Source organism: Natrix helvetica (genome assembly GCF_964273705.1).
Source record: "Natrix helvetica genome assembly, chromosome: 1".
Taxonomy (NCBI): domain Eukaryota; kingdom Metazoa; phylum Chordata; class Lepidosauria; order Squamata; family Natricidae; genus Natrix; species Natrix helvetica.
In genome coordinates, this window is record NC_138548.1 from 352291811 (window position 1) to 352316145 (window position 24335).

The 24335-nt window shown below is 42.4% G+C and overlaps 1 protein-coding gene and 1 long non-coding RNA gene across 3 annotated transcripts in view; one reads left to right on the forward strand and one right to left on the reverse strand.

Annotated features, from left to right (window-relative positions):
- LOC309383167 (E3 ubiquitin-protein ligase TRIM7-like) lies at positions 1-19039 on the reverse strand. Its single transcript, XM_081935378.1, has 7 exons — positions 18460-19039; positions 17104-17205; positions 12287-12514; positions 9914-9936; positions 7300-7409; positions 6945-6977; positions 1-3567 (listed from the first exon to the last, which is right to left on the reverse strand). Exons 1-7 carry the CDS (start codon positions 18937-18939, stop codon positions 3056-3058), a joined length of 1488 nt encoding a protein of 495 aa, XP_081791504.1. The 5' UTR covers positions 18940-19039; the 3' UTR covers positions 1-3055.
- LOC309383177 overlaps positions 18302-24335 on the forward strand; it is a 16951-nt gene continuing 10917 nt past the window's right edge. Inside the window, exon 1 of one of the 2 annotated variants that reach the window (XR_014173789.1) lies at positions 18302-18435. This is a non-coding gene — a long non-coding RNA (uncharacterized lncRNA). Of the gene's footprint in view, positions 18436-18471; positions 18566-24335 lie in introns of those variants that run through there. The other variant, XR_014173790.1, reaches the window with a different exon arrangement.

A 24335-nucleotide genomic window follows, 5' to 3' on the forward strand; every position in this document is an offset into this window, starting at 1 on the left:
TAAAACATAAAACCATCTTCCAGTTCCGTACAGTGTGTCGATTGGTTACAAAACTTTTGTACATTCTCACCATAGTCTTTACTTACAATTTATATAGAATCTCGTATTATCAATCTGATATATATGTATACAATTATTATCATTGTTAAACATTTATTTGACTATAACTATTATTACTTCATTTTATGTGAGATATTCTAACTTTAAATAAATTCAAATTAATTTTTATTATAACATTTCATTACATCATCCTGTACCCATCCAATAGTAGTACAATCTTTTATCTCTTGCCATTTGTGGTATTTGTATTCTAATTGTTTTTTTAGTAAATCTTGTATGGACATCTCTTGGCAACTTATATTTCACTGAGTATCTTGTAAAGGCTCAAAACCCCTCATCCGCTCCTTCCATCATCTTCCCTTTGGTTATCATCAATGCTTCTGCCAGCATTTCTATCATTACTTCTGCCAAATTTTCTCCCTTTTCTTCTTCTATATTCTGGAATCTGAGGTAAAATTCTAGTCTGTCGATCTCCCATTCCAATATTCTACTCTTGTCTTTTTCAACTGCACTCAATCTGCTGTCAATATCTCCAATTTTCTTATCTCTTTGTTCATCTTTTTCTTCAATTTTTTGAAATGTCCCATATTTCATCATCGTTTGGTGGATATTCTCAATTTTTTCATCTATTTTTTTGTTCTTTCTTCAATATTCTCTGTTCTCTTTTCAATGTGCTCTCTTCTTACTTGTATTTTTTTAATTTCTTGCATAATCATCTGCAATGTCACTTCCTTTTCTTTTTCCTACTGCAACATCATCTGTATTGATCTTTTCTTTCAGATAGTAAACACTGCCACTATGTAAAATCCAAGGCTCTTTTCCAAACAAAGTTAACTGTTCTCTTTCCAAATTCAGTGCAATCTTTTTTCTTTCAACTCCAAGCCTTTCACTCTGATAGTACCCAGAGAAGCACCTGTGTAAACATCTGTGCTCTTCCCACTATCATTTTCAATAAACAAGCTCAGAGTCCTTGAAATGTAACACCGTCTCTTACTTTGCACAAGATTATCAAATGCTCAAACGAAGAGAAGAAAACAATATTTCCAAGCCTCTAAGTGGCAGTGTTACTTCATCTACTTTCACTTCCCTCTTTATATTCCAGGAAAGATTTTTTTTTAAAAAATACTATAGGGCGGTGAAAAGAGAAAAAGAATGAAAGTCTTTAAAAAAAAGAAAAATAAAATCAGTCCAGTTTAAAAAATAAGAAGCATTTGTAGAAATTCCAGCAGTAAAAGGATTAAAGAAAAATAACACACTAAGTTTGACTCAGGCTTAATCTTGTCGCTTGACCTCTTCTGTCTTCAATTCTAACTTTACTTTTAATCTTTGGGGTGTTCTCTCATCTAATAATAAAAATTATCTCACCAATTAGACACACTTTCTCTCCTGCTTGTCTTCCATTTCTGAAGCTGTCCCAACTTTCAGCAGCTTTAATGGCTGCTTCTCTGTTGCCGGAAAAAAGGGCTTCTCCTGGATCTACCAGGGACTTTGCGATGTCACTGGGATCAGCAGGATGTGCTCTTCTCTATCACCGTCTCTACGGGATGGTTTCGGACCAAAAGGACCATCCAGCGACAGAGATATTGATGGCGATCTTAGAGCTCCAAGATTGCACGTTGTACTGTCACGACGTCAGCCCCGCCTCGACTGCTACAAATTCTATTACACAACTATATAGGGTTTTTTTTTAAATATAAAGATATTTTGGTTGTATTGTTAATACCTTCTTTAAAAAAAATCTTGATTAGGTTTGCTATCCTGAAATGGCATTTGCTAGATTTAATCAAATGCTGCACTATACGAAGTTAAGGGAGACGGCTTAAGAATGCTAAAAAAAAATGTATAGGTATAGAAGTGATTTGGATTTGTTAACAGAGAAGCTGTCCAGTTATTAGTGCTGGGCAGTAGGCTACAGGTAACACAATATGCTTAAAACAAATAAATTATATTACACATAGTTCACAGCTTATGACAACTGGGCCAGAAAATTCATCATTAAGTGACATGGCCAGTAAACAAGGCATCATGTGACCACATCTAATTTTAAAACCTTTTTTTGCCAGGGACATTCACCAAATCATGTTAAGTTGATCCTGATTTCCCCTATTGACTTTGCTTGTCAAAAGTCAGCTAGGAAGGTTGGAAATTGTGATCACCTGACTACCAAATGCAGCAATGATTATACAGTAAATGCGAGCCAGTTTCCAAGTGCCCAAATCACAATCACATGACTGCAGAGGTAGTGCAATGGGGATAACTCTGAAGACAGGTTCTAAATCACTTTCTTCAGCAGTCATAATTTTAGTTTGTTGTTAAACGGATGGTCGTATGTGGAGGACTACCTGCAATAGCAATAGCACTTAGACTTCTATACCGTTTCACAGTACTTTACAGCCCTCTCTAAGCATTTTACAGCATCAGCATGTTTGCCCCCAACAATCTGGGTCCTCATTTTAACCACCTAGGAAGGATGGGAGGCTGAGTCAATCTTGAGCCGGGTGAGTTTCGAACTGCCAAATTGCAGGCAGCCAACACTCAGCAGAAGTAGCCTGTAGTACTGCACTCTAACCAGAGGTTATTCAGCAGGTTCTGACCAGTTTTGGAGAACCGCTAGCGGAAATTTTGAGTAGTTTGGAGAACCAGTAAATACCACCTCTGACTGGCCCCGCCCCCATCTATTCTCTGCCTCCCAAGTCCCAGCTGATCGGGAGGGAATGGGGATTTTACAGTAACCTTCTCCTGGAGTGGGGAGGGAATGGGGATTTTACAGTGTCCTTCCCCTGCCATGCCCAACAAGCCACACCCACAGAACCGGTAGTAAAAAAAATTGAATCCCACCGCTGACTCTAACCACTGCACCACCTCAGCTCTGCTTTGTATTGCTTTATTGTGTGTATTTGTGTGATGCATTCTTCCAGAATATCGAGGAAACCCAACTGCCAAAAAAGGAAGGTGCCAACATCTGGAAATTCTTACAGGGGCCTGCTGGAAGAGCTCATTCGCAGAGGCTGAGCTGGGCGTATGACCCCAGCCAAAAGAAGGGAAGGACGACCTCTCCTGGAAAGGAGGTTGTTGAATAGAGCAGAGTTCCAGTCTCGGCATCAAAAAATGAAACCTTCCCCACAGCACAGTTTAGACACACCCGGATTTTTTTTAATTTCTTGTCTGGGATGTGAGGAAGAGGATTAGGTGGGAGGGAGAACCTGTAATCACCACACCATCTTCCCAGCATACTGATCCCTTCTGCTGTATTCAAGGAGAACGAATCCTTCCTTTTCACATTCTTCCGAGAAATCCCCACTGCCCATTCTTTCTGTCTCTCTACGTTGACTTCCCAGAAATGCCGTCCCCCCTTGAACTCTTCACGCCCCAACACCACAGCCAGAAAGTCAAATCTTGCAGGGTTGTTGGGCAATTCTTGGCAACGTTCGCCTAGTTCCACTGTTTTGCCATCCAGGAACAGGGTAAGTTGGGGATGAGCTGTGTCTGGATCCAGGGTTACGTTTGCTGTTCATGGAGAGAGGAAGATCAAGAAAGTGAAGCAAAGTAGCTTTAATCTGGAATAGAAATGCCCAACCCTAAAAACAAAACCACACAAATCAAATACTCCTCAGTTAAAAGCAGAAGTGGTATTCAGCCAGTTCTGACCGGTTCTGGCGAACTGATAGCGGAAATTTTGAGTAGTTCGGCGAACCGGCAAATACCACTTCTGGCTGGCCCTGCCCCCATCTATTCTCTGCCTCCGGAGTCCCAGTTGATCAGAGTCCCAGCTGATCGGCTGTGTCTTCTTCTGATGCCCTGCACATATACTGACCCCGTAACATCAGGGGCGGTGTGGGGGGGAGGGGGTTGTGTAACATTTTGCAACATTTGCGATAGTTGGAAGTGCTTTACAGTCCATAAAGCTCTCTTTCTAAGACCATTGTAACTTCAGAATATTGTTAAATGAATGGTAGTAAGACAAGGATTAACAGTATACAATGCATTGGCATGAAATACAAAATCACAAAGAAAACAACAGACAGCATTCAAAACCAGCTAAGCCATAAATCCGAGACCAGAAGTAACATCATCCCATTATGTCAACCTGTCTCCCCTGGGTCAAGAAAAGACCAGGTGGGCAGGTTGTTTTGAACCCCATCGGCTAAAAGAACGCCAACTAGCGAGGTCCAGGAAGAGACTACAGATAGTCCTCAACTTGCGACCACAATGGAGCCCAAAATTGATGTTGTGCTAAGTGAGAAATTTGTTAAATCAGTTTTATCCCATTTTACGACTTTTCTTGCCATATGTATTAAGTAAATCACGGCAATTGTTAAATTTAACTTAGTAAATCTGGTTTCCCCATTGTCAGAAGAGGATCACATGACACTGAAACACTGCAATCATCATAAATACGAACCAGTTGCCAAGCCTCTGAACGTAAATCATTTGACTCTGGGGACCCTGCAACGGTCATAAGTACAAAAAAATGTAACGTCCTTTTTTTTTCAGCGCCGTTGTAACTTCGAACAGTCACTAAGCAAATTGTTGTAAGTCGAGAACTACCTGTATTCTCCCCCTGGAGAAGTGGTCCCACATTTCCTGGCCCTCAGAAAAATATAAAAACATGGCCCTGTGGTCTTGGTGGGGGCACACATGCAGCCGTGGAGCATGTCACTGTGTTAATTTGTTTGCTAGCTGAACTGAAAGAGTTACTGCGCAGGTCATAAGCCTTATCTGACAATGATTTATTGCGCATGCTTAACATGTTTATATACATCACACATTCCAGAGACTTCTTTCTCTTTTGATCTTTGTCCGTCTGCCAGGAAGCTGGGAGACAAACTGTTTCTGCCAAAATGTAACAATTAGATAGATTTGTTTTATTTTCTATTTTATTATTTTTGTATTAAAGTTTTGTTTTTAATTAGAACATGTTTCCGGGATTTTATTTTATTTTTCGCTTATAGAAGATACGCCTGTTTGGAAAAGCCGCGGTCTAAGCTTCATTTAGTTCAGGGTGAAATATCTTCCCCTGACAGAGCAGGTTAGACCAGAGGTGGTATTCAGCAGGTTCTGACCAGTTCTGGAGAACCGCTAGTGGAAATTTTGAGTAGATCGGCAAACCGGTAAATACCACCTCTGACTGGCCCTGCCCTCATCTATTCTCTGCCTTCCGAGTCCCAGATGATCGTGAGGAAATGGGGATTTTACAGTATCCTTCCCCTGACATGCCCACCAAGCCACGCCCTCCAAGCCACGCTTATTTATTTATTTATTTATTTATTTATTATTCATATTTATAGACCGCCCCCTCTCCCGAAAGGGACTCGGGGCGGTGTACAGTCACTAAAATGCGTTATAAAATACATACATAAAACAGTTAAATAATTAAATACGTAGGTGGAGGAGGTTGCAAGACTGTATATAGAATAATAAATATAGTACATTAAAAGCTTATTAAAACCCCAAACCCAATTAAAATGAATAAATCCCCGGGAGGTAAAACTAAGAAAGTGCCAGGCCAGCTGATTGAAATAGGTGAGTCTTTAACTTTTGCCGGAAGGAACGGAGGTCGGTGGTAGTTCGAATGTCTGGGGGGAGGTCATTCCAGAGGGTTGGGCCCATCACAGAGAAGGATCTACTCCTAGGTGTCGCCCGCTGGCATTGCCTAGCAGACAGCACCAGGAGGAGCCCCTCTCTGTGTGAGCGGATAGGTCGCAGGGACGTGTGTGGTAGGATGCGATCCTGCAGATACCTAGGTCCTATGCCATGGAGCGCTTTAAAGATGGTAATCAATACCTTGAAACGCACCCGAAAGGCCACAGGTAGCCAGTGCAGCTCGCGCAGGAGAGGTGTTACGTGGGAGTAACGAGTACTTCCCATAATAACCCGTGCGGCTGCATTCTGAACTAGCTGCAGTCTCCGGATGCGTCCCAAGGGAAGCCCCATGTAGAGGGCATTGCAGTAGTCCTTACCACGCTCACAGAACCGGTAGTAAAAAAAAATTTGAATCCCACCACTGGGTTAGACCCTTGAAATGCCTTCATGTGATCCCCTTTTGTGACCTTCTGACGAACAAAGGGAGAAGCTGGATTCACTTAACAACCGGTTACTAACTTAACAACTGCAGTGATTCACTTAACAATTGTGGCGCCAAAGCTGGGGCAGAAATATTACAAGCATCCTGAAAAATCACACCAGGGCTTATTTTCCAGTTGCGTCTTGTTTTCAGGGAAACACGATATTTGGCCTTGTTTCAGTGAGGGGATGGGGTATCTCCCCTTCACATTGGAGCATATGGAAAGGGCAGATGATGGCAGGGAAGAAGAAGAAGCAATATCGAAAAGGCTTAGATCACAAAAATGAATGTATTTGGAATAATTTTAATTGTTGATACTACAAAAGTAACAAGAGAAAAAATAGTAGAGCACATGTTTGATAATATTGGTTAAATTTGTTCTGATGCTTTCTTTTATATTTTAGTTTTAAGATTGTTAAATTTGTGAGTTTCTTGGGGGGATTCTCGCCACCAGTGTGGAAGCTGCAAAAAAAATTTTGTACAACCTTTTACCCTTCCCTATATATTTTAAAACCAATAAAAATTCTGCAATACAAAAAAAAAAAGAAAGGGCAGATGAGCTGGGAAAGAAGGTAATCTTCAAAGAGTTATTTTGAAGGATGAGCTTTCCTTTAATACTACTGTTCCTCTGAAGGCCTCGACAAAAACAAGGAGGCCCAGGGTCAGTCAGCCTGGCCTAACAATGTCATCATGTAGGATGCCAGAGATGAGCCTTCCCTTCAAGGTCCCCTTCCAACTCTGTTATTCCCCCAATGTTGTTGGTTATTATAATTCACTATTAGTTACATCTTTTTCATCAAGTCCCCTGCCCCAGGTTTACCTTTCTGCAGCTGAAGGCCAGATAGCCAAGTATCTGAAAAGACAACAGGAAAAGAAGTAAGCATTGCTCTATCATGTTCAACATTGATATTACAACAATAACACGAAGCACACTACTCAGTTAATTTTACAGATATTTATTTGTGTGCCTCTTATCATTCAATTGGGTTTTTTAATGCTGAAATCAGTTTTCCATGGAGTCTTGGTGAGGTTCAGCCACATATAAGCAGACCATATTTTTAAATCTGTTTGAACTCTCAGAATGTCTTAGCAAATTCACTGCTGCCCTCAACTAAAATCTTGCAATTCATCAACTGGGAGGTTGGGGAAGTTGTCACAAAATCTTCGTTTATTACCTTTAAAGTGTTTCGTGATTTCTTTCAAGATGTGATTGATCTCACAGAAGTCCCAAATTCTCCATTTCAGGGCAGGTTGGAAAGATGGACGGTTTGTAATCTTTTCTTCACTAGAGAAATGAAGCAATGTTAGCCTTCGGTCTGCCCCATCAAACATTCCCTTGCATAGGTTGGAAAGAAACGACAGAATCTTAAGGCACCAGCAGTATAGCAAAAGACAAAGAGCAGAAGATGTTTTGGGGAGAAGATTTGTGAGCAGCACAACATTTTCCGGAAGTAAACAAATTCCAATTTCTTCCTCTCTTCTTAAATGCAGAAGACAATTTAAATAACGATTATCATCAACAAAGCTTCTTCAAGGGTGACTCAGCCTTCCATCCTTCCCAGGTGGGTAAAATGAGGACCCAGATTGTTGGGGACAATATGCTAACTCTGTAAACCGCTTAGAGAGGGCTGCAAAAGCACTATGAAGTGATATATAGGTCTAAGTGCTATTGCTATTCTTGCCTATGATGCCATACTAATGGTTATCTATTGCAACTTGGAGTACAATAGCATCATCTCACCCACTTTTTTTTTTCCAGATGAAGGGTGTGCAACTTTGCAGGATGCAATCTGGATCGGTCACAGGGTCTTCCAAGCTTTGGAACTTGTGCTGGAGCATGTGCTGGGAACATCTCTCTAGACACGTATACATTCTGGTGAGAGACACATTCCCTAATGATGGGCTCCAGCAAGAGTCCAAAAGCTCAGAAGACCAAACCTTTGGCCCCAATGACTTACACCCAGATTGGATCCTGCAACATTACCCTGAGACAGGTATATTTGCGGTGTCTGGCTTTTCCCAAGCCAAGGGCCATATTCAGTTTCTGACTCGGACAACTGTAACCATGAAGTTAGGACAAAAATGAATGTTGATTTAATTGCTTTCATGTTTTTCCTTTTGAAGAGGTTTCGCTTCTCATCCAGTTGCCGGAGTCAGAGCTGGTCAAACTTCTTGGATGAGAAGCGAAACATCTTCAAAAGGAAAAACAAGAAAGTCCAGTTGCCTCCTGAAAAAGCACCTTTGGGACAACCATCACCTGGATGACTGAGAATCTCTACAGGGTTTTAGCTATACAATTTGACACCCTTTGAATGATGTTGGAGTAGGAAAGGGTTTCCAGAGAACAAAATAGCAGACTGCAGGAATCATTTGCACTACTCAGGTGAGCCTGAGGACAGAGATAAACCTCCAAGTGCTTCAATGACCCTCTAAAAAGATGCAAATGACCAGCTTGTCTGCAAGGAATATAAATCCTTCCATTCTCCACTATCCTGCCAGAGCTGAAGAAGCTCCTTGGATGAGAAGCAAAAGGTCTTCAAACCACCACCACCACCCCAAAAAAAGTCCAGTTGCCTTCTGAAAAAGTAACTTTGGGACAACCATGACCTGGATGACTGAGAATCTCTACAGAGTTTTAGCAACATCCAAGGTTTTCAGGGGCCACATGTGCCCATCATCATTGTTAGGAACATAATCTAACGGTTGGGTTGGCAATCTATACATCATATAACAATTCTGTACCTGTTTCTTTAAATCCTGCTGTAAATATGATTGGCTGCTGTTTCCTCAATCGGCCATAAGATGGAGCCAGAATCATTGTTAGATTCTGATCTGCTTTGAGGGTTTTGGAAGCTGGCTGTTAGAAGTATGGTGTAGTGATCAGCATGGGCTATTGTAAGTTTGTGTACCGGACTGTTTGTATGATTATGGACTGTATTATTTGGATTATGCCTTAACTGAAAGACATTGATGACTGACTTGTCTTATCCATGTATGACTTGGACTGTTTGATGGACTCTGATACATCTATTTCCACGAAAGTAAAAAACCTATTTAAACTGCAGTGTCTCTGTATGCTGGTTTGTGTGTTCTCCAACACAACTCTCACAACGCTTCTCTGAACGCACTCGCTCTCCCAACGGGGAGCTTTCCTAACAATCATGAATAGACACTGCTGGTTTTGCTCTGCTCCGTTGTTGCAATGAAACCAGTTTGATGCCCCACAAAATATGCCACTAAGTGTCTCCTTGCTTAGAATGAATGTGGAGGACCAATGGAAGTGCACTGACATTCCTTTCACTACAGATAGTCCTCAACTTATAACCCTTCATTTAGTGACCATTCAACGATACAACGGCATTGAAAAAAAGTGATTTATGGCTGTTTTTCACACTAACGACTGTTGCAGAATCCCCCTTAATCACAGGATCAAAATTCGGATGCTTGGCAACTGACTCATATTTATGACGGTTGCAGTGTGTCAATGTCAGGTGATCACATTTTGCAACCTTCTGACCAGCAAAGTCCAAGGGGAAAAACAGATTCACTTAACAGTCGTGTGACTAACAACAACTGTAGAGATTCACTTAAAAACTGTGGCAAGAAAGGTCGTAAGATGGGGCAAAATTCACTTAACAAATGTTTCACTTAACAACAGAAATTTTGGGCCCAATGGAGGTCATAAGTCGAGGACTATCTGTAATAATAAATAATGAAGTAAAATAAATAATAATTAATAAATAAAATAAATAATAATAAACGGGGAATGGAAAGACGGGATCTACTTACCTCTGCAAGCTTTTTAAGATTTCCTGGAGGGAGAAGAGAAAGAAAATAAGTAATGCCATGAGTAGGAGTTGAAAGAATTCTGTCATAGCTTTTGCTGGTACTGAATTTTATGTCAAGTCAACTCTTCATTCATTCATTCGCTCATTCGCATATTCATTCATTCATGAAAGAACTCTGGGCAGTAAACAAGGATATAATGCATTCAGCAAAATCACTTTGGGGAAAAAAATGACAAACTGGAGGCCCCAGGTAGAATCTCGACTCACAACACTTCATTTAGTGACTGTTCAAAGTTACAATGTCACTGGGAAAAAAATGCTACTTATGATCCTTTTTCACACTTACGGCTTTGTAGCAATCCCCATGATCATGCGATCAAAATTCATATGTTTGGCAACTGGTTCATACTTATGATTTATTTTATTTATTTATTGAATTTATTTTGCAGCCTATTCGCCCATGGCAACTCAAGGTGGCTTACAGAATATAAAACCACATTTAAAACAATAAAAAAACTAACAAAAAGAAACAAATTAATATAGTACAATATAACAAAATCACCCCCCCACCACCTCTCACCCCTCCCTTGCCCCAGCAACAGCACCTCACATGAGCCAATTAATGAGCTCTATCTTGCTCTGACTCCCCTACCCTCTGGCAGAACCAGGTCTTCAGCGCCTTTCAGAAGAGTGCTAGAGTGGGGGCCATTCTAATCTTTGGGCCAATGCTGTTCCAGAGAGAGGGAGCCACCACAGAGAAGGCCCTTCTTCTGGGTACCACCAGGCAGTGACGTGCAGTCAGGTGAGGCAAGTGAGGCACAGCCTAACCTCTCATCATCAGGGCAGCGAGTCATTCGATGGGAAACTTGCCTTTTGGGAGGAATGACCCAGCTTGGCTCCCGCTTTCGATCTGCCGCCCAACGACTGAACGGAGAAGCGAAGAGGCAGGAGAGACAAAGCAGGAGCCAAGCCGAGTCATTCCTTCCAAGAGGCAAGTTTCCTATCGAATGACTCGCTGCCCTAGACTCGAGGCTCCAGTCCAGCCTGCGGTGCTTGCAGCCCTCACCAGCTCCTCCAGGGACTCCCAAGCTCGGCACCAGAGAGCCGCCGCGAGAGAGGCCGGCCAGGTTGCCCAGAAGGCGGCAGAGGTTCCCTTTGTTCTTTCGGGCGCGGGAAGCGGGGGGGAGGCTTCCTCCACTCCGTCCACTCCCCACCTGTGCTGCCCTCGCCCGACAAGCGCGCCCCGGACTCCGTGCAGCTCTGGCAGGCGGTGCTGTGGCCGAATCCCAGGGCGGAGGGCGGCAGGTCGCAACTGAGCATGCCTGACTATGGAATTCTGGGAGTTGAAGTCCACAAGTCTAAAAAAATTGCTGCCTCACCAGCTGTAAACCTCACCGCACGTCACTGCCACCAGGTATATCTCCCTCGGGGATGGGACCCTGAATATTCCTTGCCTCCCCACTCTGAGGGATCGGGGTAGATGTGACTGGCAAGAGACGCTCCCTCAGGTAATCTGTGTTCCAAGGTCATGTGATCTCCTTTTATGACCTTCTAACAAGCAAAGTCAATAGGGAAACCAGATTCACTTAACAACTGTGTTACTAATTTAATAACTGCAGTGATTCACTTAACAACTGTGGCCAGAAAAGTCGTAAAATGGGGCAAAGCTCACTTAACAAATGTCTCACTTAGCAATATCAATTTTGGCCTTAACTGTGATCGTTAAGCCGAGGACTACCTGTGCTGCAATTTTGCCGAAACCGATATTTAACTTCCAGATTTTGGCACAACCAAGACCGCAGCCAATCATTGATTCAACTCATGATGTGGATTTACTTAACAACCATGGTGATTTGCTAAGCAACCGCCAGAAAAAAGGTCATAAACTCAGATTGAGTCTATTTTACAGCAGTTATGACTTATGAACGTAATGTGCAGGCTCTGTTACAGTGGTGGGATATGACCAGTATGCCCTGTTACGGGTGTACCAGTGCCTGCTGGGAGCACCAGGTACCGTTCCGGTACGGTGCTCCGGAGGGCCCACCTGCCCACCCACTCGCCCTCCTTACCTGTTTTGAGCTGATCCGGGCTTTCGCGTCTGCGCATGGCGCATACAGCGCCTGCATGACACTCCTCCAAGCAGCTGGAGCGTCGCCGGCGGTAAGTACGCAAGCGCACGCTGAGCGTGTGTTGCGCGCATGCACGTGGTAAGACTCCCGGCCCTGTTGCAGCGTACCCGTTGCAACGGGATCCAGAACCAGCCACTGCTCCGTTATGGCTGTATGTCAAGGCCTACCTGCACAGTAATGTAGAAAGAAAGCAACCTTAACCTTTCCTTGAAATGGCAACAAGCAAAGACACCAAAGAACTCTACCTTAAAGAGATCGTTGTTGGTCTGCTGAGAAGTTTGTATCTTCTGAATGATGGTTTCATAGAGTGAAAGTTCCTGGGAAAAGAAATCCATGAAGGAATCTCTTTTTCCGGTAATCTCCTCCTCTACTTCTAACATCTGGGCCAGGAATTGTTTTTCTTGTTCTTCCAGGAAGTGGTGGTGATCTTTGAACAGAGATGTCGCCTTTTCTCGCTCCGCTTTTATTTGTCTCTGAAGAAATAGATAAACAAATAATAGATAAATCATCAAAAAAGGGCTGCAAGTATGGAGCGGGCAGAGCTAAAATTGGGGATTCAGAGATAGCAAAAGCAATAAATCACTTGTCCTGATTTTAACTCTTCTCCCTTTAAATTATGAAATAATAATAATAATAATAATAATAATAATAATAACAACAACAACTGTTTAAATCCAGAGGTTCTGGAGAACCAGTAGCGGAAATTTTGAGCAGTTCAGAGAACCGGTAATTACCACCTCAAACTGGCCCCATCTATTCTCAGCCTCTCAAGTCCCAGCTGATGGGGAAGAAATGGAGATTTTACAGTATCCTTCCCCTGCTACACCCAAGCCACACCCACCAACCCATGCCACACCCACCAAGCCACATCCACAGAACCAGTAGTTAAAAATTTTGAATCCCACTACTGGTAAAACGAATACATTTTCGGCATATACCATATTTTTCAGAGTATAAGACGCACCGGAGTATAAGACACACCAAGGTTTTGAAGAGGCACATTTTTTAAAAAAGTTTTTGCACTCTGCAGACCTCCCAAAAACGTCCTGTTTTTCGCAAAATCAGGCCCGTTCCCCCCCCCCCCCAAAAGGCATGAATAGCATTTAGGGGGCTTACAGAGTGCTCTTGAGGGGGGGGCACCGAAATGAGCAAAAAGCGTCCCATTTTTTGTGAAAACAGGCCCGTTTTTGGTAAAAAAAAATGCCTGCATAGCCCATAGGAGGCTTATAGAGTGCTCCTGGTAGCTGTGGGGGCAAAATTGAGCAAAAATAATAATAATAATAACAAAATCACCATCAGTCAAATGCAAAAAGCTGCACTGCTTGGATCTGCACGTATATTACGAAAATACGTTACGACGTCCTAGGCCCCTGGGTGGGGCCCGACTAGTAATCAATGCCAAATCCAGCGAAACAACTGGCCGCTGTGATACAATCGTATAATAATAATAATAATAATAATAATAATAATAATAATAATAATAATAATAATAATAATAATAATAATAATAATAATAATAATTCTGACTCTACAAAAAAATACCCTACTTGGAACAACTTATATCCTCTGACATTACCTTAACGGTTCCTAGGTCCTTGGTTAAGACTCAAGCTGTTAGGCTACCAACCAGCCCCAAAGGCTGTGAATCTCACCAAAGATTAACCAAATAATAATAATAATAATAATAATAATAATAATAATAATAATAATAATAGTAGTAGTAGTAGTAGTAGTAGTAGTAGTAGTAATGGAAAGTCAGAAATAGAAATCCAATCATTGGCAAACACAGTCCGAGTATTCAGGACTGATATTTCAATGCAGTTTGCATGGAAAAATGTGCCACTGTATCCATAAAAAGGGGCAAAATCACTACATATGAGGGAATTGAAATGCCCAATGGTCAACTAATTAAATGCAACGAAAATGAAACCTACAAATACTTAGGCATTCTGCAGTTGGATAACATCAAGCATGGAGAAGTAAAAACTATTGTCAGGGGAGAGTACACCAACAGAGTTAGGAAAATTTTGAAATCTAAATTGAATGGTGGAAATACAATCAAGGCCATAAGCACCTGGGCAATACCAGTTATAAGATACACAGCTGGTATAGTTAACTGGACACAAGCTGATTTGGACATTTTGGACCGAAAAACCAGGAAACTAATGACAATGCACTACAGTTTACATCCACGCAGTGACACTGATAGACTATACCTGCCCCGAAAATCAGGTGGCAGAGGATTATTACAAGTAAAGCAAATAGTTGAAGAAGAAAAACATACACTGGCTGATTATTTAAAAGAAAGTCAAGAACATCTATTAATCGAAGTAAAGAACAAAAATCTATTGAAGGCCCAACAGACGAAACAAGAATACAGAAAAGATGTGATAAAATTAAGAATGGAGAGTTGGCAGAACAAAGCATTGCATGTCCAATTTCTGGAAAAAATAAAAGATAAAGTGGACAGTGAAAAAACTTGGTTATGGTTAACAGCAGGTACATTAAAGAAAGAAACAGTCACCAATCCTGGCTGCGCAAGAACAAGCTATCCGCACAAATGCCATTAAGGCCAAAATCGAAAAATCCTCTGATGATGCCAAATGCAGACTTTGCAAAGAAGCTGATGAAGCTGTTGACCACATACTCAGCTGCTGTAAAAAAATCACGCAGACTGACTATAAAATGCGGCACAATTCAGTGGCACAAATGATCCACTGGAATTTGTGCAAAAATTATAACATTAAAACAGCAACAAACTGGTGGGAACATAAGCCTGAAAAAGTCGTCGAGGGTCAGATGGTCAAGATCTTGTGGGATTTTCGCATACAAACGGATAAAATACTGGCGCATAATACACCAGACATCACACTGGTTGAGAAAAATAAGGTTACAATCATAGACATCGCAGCGTTGCCGAGAAGGAATAGGAATATGAAAAAAACGCAAAATACCAGGACTTAAAAATCGAAATTCAACGATTATGGCACAAACCAGCAGTGGTAATTCCAGTGGTAATCGGCACACTGGGTGCTATTCCAAAAGCACTGGAATTACATTTAAAACAGTTAAAAATTGACAAAATCACCATCAGTCAAATGCAAAAGGCCGCACTGCTTGGATCCGCACACATATTACGAAAATACGTTACGACGTCCTAGGCCCCTGGGTGGGGCCCGACTAGTAATTAATGTCAAATCCGGCGAAACAACTGGCTGCTGTGATACAATTCTGTTGATGCAATAATAATAATAATAATAATAATAATAATAATAATAATAATAATAATAATAATAATAATAATACCCTCCGAGGAGCTTAACCTTTACCTGTCATGTTTACCTGTCAACAACAACAACTGGCCGCTGTGATACAATTGCATAATAATAATAATAACAATGATAATATTTACTAGTCGCTATCTCTAAACACAATGTGGCTTTAACTCTATTTTTTCCCTTCACTTGGAAAGGACGACAGAATAGAATAGGGCAGGGGTGTCCAAACTTTTTTCAAAGAGGGCCAGATTGGATGAAGTGAACATGCTGGAGGGCCGAACATTTTTCCGAACATTCTTTGAACAATTACAATTAAATGCAAATGAATTATTTTATGCCAAGTTAATTGCAAATGGCATACTTTTCATTTCATAACATTAAGATCAACTGACAGCTGAGTTTTCACAATGTATTTTAAATAAATTTTAAAAAAACTTACCTGCACTAATGTGAAGGGTGAAACTGCCCCATTTTCCCAATGAATCATTATTTTGTTAAAAGCGGAAGCAAAATATGTGAGTTTTGTTGTTGTCGATTCCTTCTCACCCGCACCTCTCTTTCATTCTCTACATCGCTAAGATGTTAATAAACTTCCCCAAAGTTTAGACGCGGCAAATATGCGAGCGCGCACACACGTATGCTTATTGATACCCTTTAAAAACCTTCCAATATTTGTTTATAGCGGCTCATGTGAGCTTTAAAGGGCTATCTCCTCTTTTTTCTTTGGTCTCTTCAAGCAGAGAAGTTAATGCGTGGCTGAATATTTCCTCCTTCCTTCCTTAAAAAAAACAAAAAACCAACCCACCTTGGGGGAAGGTTCCTTGCTTTTCGCCTGCCAGACCTCTCCGAGCCCGGCGGAGAAGCTACAAGTATCCCTTGGCCCCGTGCTTTACATACTGCGCCTGCGCCGCCTGGTAGTTTGCCCATTTCGCAGCCTGTGTTGCGAAGGCTACGGCGCGCGTTCTTCGGCGATACCCGTGAGGCTTGGTCTCTCGTTTCCTCAAAAGGCGCCCTTTCTCTCCCCCCCCCCCCAAGGGAGACAGAAGTTTCCCCCTTTTCTTTGGTACGAATGTGGCCTGACCAGTTTACAAGCAAGTCGCCTTGCCTGTTTTTAGGCTGGCTTGTGGATGACAGGTACCTTTGCTGTAGGACAGAGTTTCTCAACCTTGGCGACTTTAAGTCCTGTGAACTTCAACCCCCAGAATTCCCCAGCCAGCTTCCGATGCGGCCCTCTCACCGCCCTCCCTCCTGTGACAGTCTTCTGCTTGCCGCCCTCAATCAGAAGGGAGGGCCGTGGGAGGGCCGCATTTACACAGAGCAGGGAGGGCTGTTAGAGGGCCGTATTAAACCGCCCCCCGGGCCGCAAATGGCCCGCGGGCCGGACTTTGGACATGCCTGGAATAGGGTAGGGTAGGATAGGATAGGGTAGGGTAGGGTAGGGTAGGGTAGGGTAGGATAGGATAGGATAACAGAGTTGGAAGGAATCTTGGAGATCTTCTAGTCCAACCCTCTGCTCAGGCAGGAAACCTTATACCGTTTCAGACCAATGGCTATCCAACATCTTCTTAAAGACTTCCAGTGTTGGGGCATTCACAACTTCTGGAGGCATTTTCTGTTCCACTGATTAATTGTTCTAACTCTCAGGAAGTTTCTCCTCAGTTCTAAGTTGCTTCTCTCCTTGATTAGTTTCCACCCATTGCTTCTTGTCCTGCCCTCAAGGTGCTTTGGAGAATACTTTGACTCCCTCTTCTTTGTGGCAACCCCTGAGATATTGGAACACTTACCAGCAAATCCTTGCTTTTCTTCTTTCTGTCTGACTGTTGTGCCAACACATTTTGTTTTCCTTCCTTAAGCATCTCCACCAATGCATTCCTGTCAATGTATTCCTAGGGAGAAAATGACAACCAAGATATAATTTATCTTTGGAAGTCAGCTTATTGGTGTGATTTATTGGTTTGATTATTAGGAAATGGTACACTATGGAAAGAAGGAAATCACATGGTAACTTGAGAAAGAGGGGGTAAAATATATATGTACAGTGCAGTACTCAAAACTGTGGTAAAGGCCCGGAGCCATTTCTTTATACACTTGCTTGTTACTTTTCTTTACTCTTTCTTTTTCCAATATATTTTAAAAAGAAACTAGCTTATTGGCTGAGCTCCCATCTTTTGGGCTCAGCCGAGTTAGCAGCACACATTGTCTTTTAAGAATTCCAACCATTAAATCCTCTTTTTATCAATTATTTTGGTAGATCAGATCCATTTCATTTCATTCTCCATTCAGCAGATTCAAAATCCAAATATTGCTTGTAAGATGGCAAGATTTCTTAGATCAGACTTGCAGGAAAATAACCAGCATCACAAGTGATATAAAGGCAGAACTGTGGGTTTAATTCCAAATCTTTTGCATTGGCGCTGCCATCTTGCCTTTTCTAACCATAAAGTGAGTACTCCGGGTTCAACCCTGCTCCGCTTTAAATCGTGTGTGGCAGAGAAAGAAAAACTTCCCTTTGCTTCTTCAATCTGCTCCATTGATCTTTGTGCTGTTATGCCCATTTAAAAAGACTCCTCTTCTCTCTCCACGATGGGGGGGCGGGGATGATGCTTTTAATAAACTTGGTCGTTTCTTATCTATTTCCCAGCAGTGCTTTTCCTTCTTTGGAAAGCACCAACGCGGAGTATTTTCTCCAAGAAAATTCACTTGCACGCACAACGGGATTACTGGGGAAATAATCCGAATAGTGACAAACACACGTGTCTTTTAGCCCAACAAGTGTCAGTTGATGCCGGGAAGGAAATGCCATTGATTGCAATTTGCAACTTTTTTTTTTAGGTAAAGCAATTCTGTCCCGCAGCCCTAAGGCATCCTCTAACCACCTTCTAATTACGATTTAAAAAAAAAAGCAAACAGCTGCAAAATAAATCACCGTTTAAATCGCGTTTTAAACGGCTCGCCAGCCAACAGCTGCAGCCAGTCGGCTTCGGATCACTCAATTGGGAATTGACTGCTCGTCATTGTTACTGAGCATGCGCATTGACGACCTTCCCCCAATTCTTTCCTCCCACCCTTCCCAGAGGGTTTTGGAAAGGAGGGAAAAGCAACGCGGATCCAAACGAGTAAGGATTTTTTTTATTGCTCACCATAGTTCTATCGTTGGTCTTTTGCACGGTTGGGCTCCCATGGTTGCTCTTGGTCGGCTTGGAGGGGCCGCAGATGGCACAGTGGAGGAAGGTTTGCTGCTGGCAGGTGACTTTCACGGGTCGGTGGTACTTTTCACACAAGTTGGTTTTGCCCAGGTTTTTTCCCGCCGGTTGGAACTTTTCACACAAGTCGGCTTTGCCCGGGCTTTGTTCCGCCTGTCGGAACTTCTCCGCGATCTCCACCACGTTGGCCAGCAGCCGGTTGGGGATGATGTTTTGCCCGTGGTCGAAGGTTTTTCTGCACTGGGGGCAGGAGGTGCCGCTGTTCTCGGGTCCTTGGCCGTAGCAGCTCAAGCAGGCGCGGCAGAAATTGTGCCCGCAGATGGTTATGGTCACCGGGTCCTTGAAACACTCTAGGCAGATGGGACAAGTGACTTCATCGCAGAGGTCCTGGAGGGGACTCCCGGCCGCAGCAGCCATGACCGTCTTCCCCGGCTTGAAAAGTTTTTAAACTTTTCTTTCCGCCCCTTTCGTTTTCGGATTCGGCTGTTACGCTTGCAAAACCGTATAAACGGGGCAAATAAGGTGGGTCGTTGCACGGAAAAAGAAAATCAAGCTTCGAGGTCATCGCCACTCCCTGCTTACTCAGGGTAGTAAATGTATTTGTTTTGCGAGTTCTCACCAACTCAAGGTTGACTCAGCCTGCCATCTTTTCCAAGGTCGGTAAAATGAGGACCCAGATTGTTGGGGGCGATACAGTATGGTGACTCTGTAAAAACTGCTTAGAGAGGGCTGTCAAATGGTATCTAAGTGCTGTTGCTAGTGCTATTTTAGTTCTTAAATTTCCACGCCACCCATCTCTCCATCGGAAAGCGACTCTGGGCGGGTTACGGTGCAATAAAAGGGGATATGAAATATGAAAGTCTTTGGTGGTCTCTCTGCGCTTGTTTTCTTGCAGATATTTCATGACCCAAACTGGGTAATATCATCAGTGCTGGTAAGCGTGATGGTAGTCCTAATAGTAGGACTACTAGCATTGGTGATGTTAACCTAGTTTGGGTCATGAAAGGAAAGCAAACTCCGCATCAACCCTGAGCTACAAATATTCTCTCTTTATCAATATGAAATACAAATATAGAGAGAGCTAACGTTATAAGTATTAAACGTGCATCATTCTGGAGAAAATGCCAGAAAAGAAAAGCAAGGTTATAGATCCTCCCAACTCCCTGTTTACTCAGTATAGGAAATTGATTTATTTTTAGTGGGGTTTTTTTAATTGCATTCCTTACTACGCCACCCATCTCGCCATCGAAAGCGGCTCGGGGTCGGCTTTCGAGGCAATAAACTGGGAATTGTAAAATGCAAATTATACAGAGGGCAAGAATTGCAAACAGTAGCGAAAACTCCAGCTGAGGTGCAACTGCCGCATTGGGGTTAATCCGTTGCAAGTGAGTTTTAAGGCGCTATTCCCAACCCCGTCATCTCCATTTTACAAATACTGTAAGGAACTTTTACAAACGCCGAATTCATCTTTAAAAGGCTTTTTGGGGGTTGTTGGAAGCCTGGTTAATAGCGCTGGAGTGGGGGGAAAGTTTCAAATATTTTCTTTAAAAGTCCCTCATTGTCTTACTTTCGGCTCTGATTTGGGAAAGGTGAAAGGAATGAGGAAAGAACCAGCAGAATGGAAAATGGGAGTACTAATGAGCACATTTAATCATTCTGGAGGAAATGCCACGGGGGGGGGGAGCAAGTTTTAGCGGTCAAATCCACTCCCTGTTTACTCAGTATAGGCAATTTATTTTTATTTTTAGTCATTAAATTCCTACGTCAGCCATCAAAAGCGATGCTGGGTGGTTTACATTGCAGTAAAATAGGAATGCAAAATGCAAATAGAGTAACATTACAATTTACAAACACTAAATAGAGAAAATTCCAGCTGAGTTGCACCTCCACGTTGGGATTGATCCGTTGAAGTGGATTTTAATTCCCAACCCTAACCCCTATCTCAATTTGCAAGTAGCGGAAGGAACTTTTACGACCCCCTTCTCAAGCTACCCTTAAGGCTTTTGGGGTGTTGTTGGAAGCTGATGGGGGGGGGGGGTTGTTTCAAATATTTTCTTCTTAAGAGTCCTTCCTTGTCCTACTTTGGGCTCTGATCTGAGAAATGGGAACCATTTGCGTTCAGAGGTTGTTGGTACTCCATCACTGGGCTTTTAAGAAGAGACTTGGACTGCCACTTATCTGGAATGGTATATGTTAGGAATGTAAGCTAACAGTTGGGTTAGCAATATATAAACCAGGATGGTAGTACTGTAGCTTTAAGAACTGCTGTGATGTGATTGGTTGCTGTTACCTCAAGCAGCCATCAGAGGGAGCCAGAATGACTGTTAGTTCTCTGTTAGAGGCTGATCGGTGTATTGTGAGGTACTGTGTTTTTGCTACTGTTAGCTGCTTTGTGTGCTAAACTGATTATATGAGACTGGACTGTGTTCGAAGGATCATTCCTTAACTGAGAACATTGATAACTGACTGACTGAACTGTGTATGACTTGGACTGTAAATTGGACTCTGAATACCTCTATATTTCCACATAGTAAACTACTATATTTTATACTATTCGGTGTCCCTGTATGCGGATTTGTGCATGTTCTTCCATACCACTCTCATTACGCTTCTCTGCACACTCGCTCTCCTAACGGGGAGCGTGCTTACTTAACAGTATAAACTAGAGCCATGATGCCGAACCTATGCTATGCGTGCCACAGGTGGCACACACAGCCCTCTGTGGGCTCACGAGCCACCGCCCAGCTCGGGTCCACCGCACATGTGTGCCACCTCCTGCCTGTCGCACATATGGGAGATGCGCGGCCATGGGCAGGGGGAGCCCATGCCTCATTTTGGGTTCCAGAAGGCTTCAGGGAGGCTCGCCAGGCCCAAAACAGGGCGTGAGGGGGTCGCGCGCACATGCACGGAGGAAGGGGGTCGCATTACGGGTGTGGGCACACACGTGTGCACTGTCGCACATGCACTTTCGGCATCCAAGGAAAAAAAGATTAGTTGTCACTGGTATAGGGTCTCCTGCTTGGGCAGGGGATTAGAAGACCTCTAAAGTCCCTTCCCACTCTTGTTATTATTCTGTTAGATTCTGTTAAAAAGAGAAGCAGCAGCAAGGGTAATAGATTATTTTGCAGAACCGCTGAGCGCATTTAATCATTCTGGAGAAAATGCAGCTTAGGTGATAGCTAGGAGTCTAAAACGACTTTATGGCACATAACTCATTATTATTTATTTATTTATTTATTTATTTATTTACTGAGCGCTTATAGACCGCCCCCTCTCCTGAAAGGGACTCGGGGCGGTGTACAGTCCATACAAGAAATACATCATATAAATAACTAAATAATTGAACAGTTAAAATTGTTAAATAGGTAGATAGATATGGAGGAGGTTAAAAAGAAGGTTAAAAAGAACTGTACGACTGAGTAAAGTATATAAATATAATTTTAAAAACCCCTAAAAATATCCCATAAAATTAAATTTAAAAAACAATTCCCCTAAAATACCAGTTAAGAAATATGTCTGCCAGGAGGTAACAGTTATGATTGTGCCAGGCCAGCCAATCGGAACAGGTGAGTCTTCAATTTTTGACGGAAGGAGCGGAAGTCGGTGGTGGTTCTAATGTCGGGGGGGAGGTCATTCCAGAGGGTTGGGCCCATCACAGAGAAGGCCCTGCTCCTTGGCGCCGCCCGTTGGCATTGCCTAGTGGACGGCACCAGAAGTCCCTCCCTGTGAGAGCGAATTGGCCGCAGGGATGTGTGTGGGAGGATGCAATCCCGCAAGTAGCTAGGTCAAAAAAAATGGCAAAAAAAAAACCATCTAGTGTGTGGACTTCACCTCCCAGAAGTCCAGGTTCTATCTAGAATGCTGGCTGGGAAAGTAAACTAGTCCCATGTGTAGGGGTGTTGAACCCTACTTTGTACTGAAAAGAATGCTGAAGTTACTCCTCTGATTTAGCTATAGGTTGGTTCATTAGGGTCTCCTCAAATTCCTACCACAGATAGCCCTGACTTATGACCACAGTTGAGCCCAGTATTTATGTTGCTAAGAGTGACGTTAGGTGAATTTTGCCCCATTTTACGACCGTTCTTGCCACATTTGTTAAGTAAACCACTGCGGTTGTTAAGATAGTAACGCTGTTGTTAAGTGAATCTGGCTTCCCCATTGACTTTGCTTGTCAGAAGATCGCAAAAGATCACATGACCCTGCAAGGTCATAAATATGAGTCAGTTGCCAAGCGGCTGAATTTTGATCATGTGACCATACGGATACCGCAATGATTGTGTGAAAAAAACGGTCATGTCACTTTTTTCAGTACCTTTGCAACTTTGAACGGTCGCTAAATGAACTTATTGTAAGTTGAAGGGCTACCTATATTCAGTGCCTTCCATGAATTGAGTGTTGCAGCCTGTCCTGTTGATTTATAATGTATTGTTTGTAATTGGCCTTCATGGCCAACTACAGAGAAACCAGGAAATCAACAGCAGGAAATGAATAAAAAAAAATCCCCCCAAAAGCAGGAACTAAATGACATTTAAATTGGCTTCATTTTAAATAAGGTAGTTGACTTCAATCTGACATTTTTCTGATCTACCAGGACTGCAGTTATTGCATTTCCCAATACTAACTGTGCTTTCAGGAATTCAGAGTACAGGTAGTCCTTGACTTAGAACAATTTGTTTAGTGACCGTTCAGCTATAATGGCACTGAAAAAAAGTGACACTATTGCAGCATCCCTGTGGTCAACTGAGCAAAATTTGTAGGCTTGGCAACTGGCTCCCCCTTTATGACAATTGCAGTATCATGGGGTGATACGATCTTTGTGACAAGCAAAGTCAATAAGGAAGCTAACTTGACAACTGCAGTGGTTCACTTAACAACTAAGGGAAGCAAGATTGTAAAGTGGGGCAAAACTCACTTAACAATTTGTCTCATTTAGCAACAGAAATTTTGGGCTCAGTTGTGGATGTAAGTCAAGACCTACCTATATTTTTTTCCTGAATGCCATCACTCTGCTAAACAACTAATTCCCACAACACTGTAATATTACCTACTGTATTACTATTCTTCTCTTCCTTCCTAGTACCTATCTCTTCCCACTTATGACTATAACCATGTTGCTTACATCTTTACAATCTATATCATTTTATTTGTTTCCTAATATAATTTGATGGCTTATTAGTAACCTGGGACTATCACTAAGTGCTGTATCTTATGATTCTTTATAAATGTATTCTATTTTATTTTTCTTTATGTACACTGAGAGCATATGGACCAAAGACAAATTCCTTGTGTATCCAATCACACTTGGCCAATAAAAAAGAATTCTATTCTATTCTACAGGTGAAACTCGAAAAATTAGAATATCGTGCAAAAGTTCATTTATTTACTTTACTTTTACTTTTATTTAGATTTTTATACCGCCCCCTCTCCCCAAAGGGACTCGGGGCGGTGTACAGTCAAATAAAAAACACATCAATAAATAGAAAATACAAACACAAAAGAGGAGGCAATAAGAAACTGTACATATCTGAAGCAAAGTAGTTAAAAGCAATATTTAAGTAACCCTAAAAATACCCAATTAAAATATCTGCCAGGAGGTAGAATAAAACTATAAATTGGCCAGGCCGGCTAAACGGAACAGGTGAGTCTTCAGTTTTTGTCGAAAGGAGCGGAAGTCGGTGGTGGTTCTGATATCAGGGGGGAGGTCATTCCAGAGGGTTGGGCCCATCACAGAGAAGGCTCTACTCCTAGGCGCCGCCCGTTGGCATTGCTTAGTGGACGGCACCCGGAGGAGTCCTTCCCTGTGAGAGCGAATC

Excerpts from the sequence above, each read along its gene's own strand:
- LOC309383167 (XM_081935378.1), bottom strand. The coding sequence starts at position 18,939 with ATGGCTGCTGCGGCCGGGAGTCCCCTCCAGGACCTCTGCGATGAAGTC. Across the intron at positions 9,937-12,286 it reads CCAACAACGATCTCTTTAAG|GAAATCTTAAAAAGCTTGCA; the intron begins GTAGAGTTCTTT and ends TTCTCCCTCCAG. Across the intron at positions 7,410-9,913 it reads ATCTTAAAAAGCTTGCAGAG|TGAAGAAAAGATTACAAACC; the intron begins GTAAGTAGATCC and ends TCATTTCTCTAG.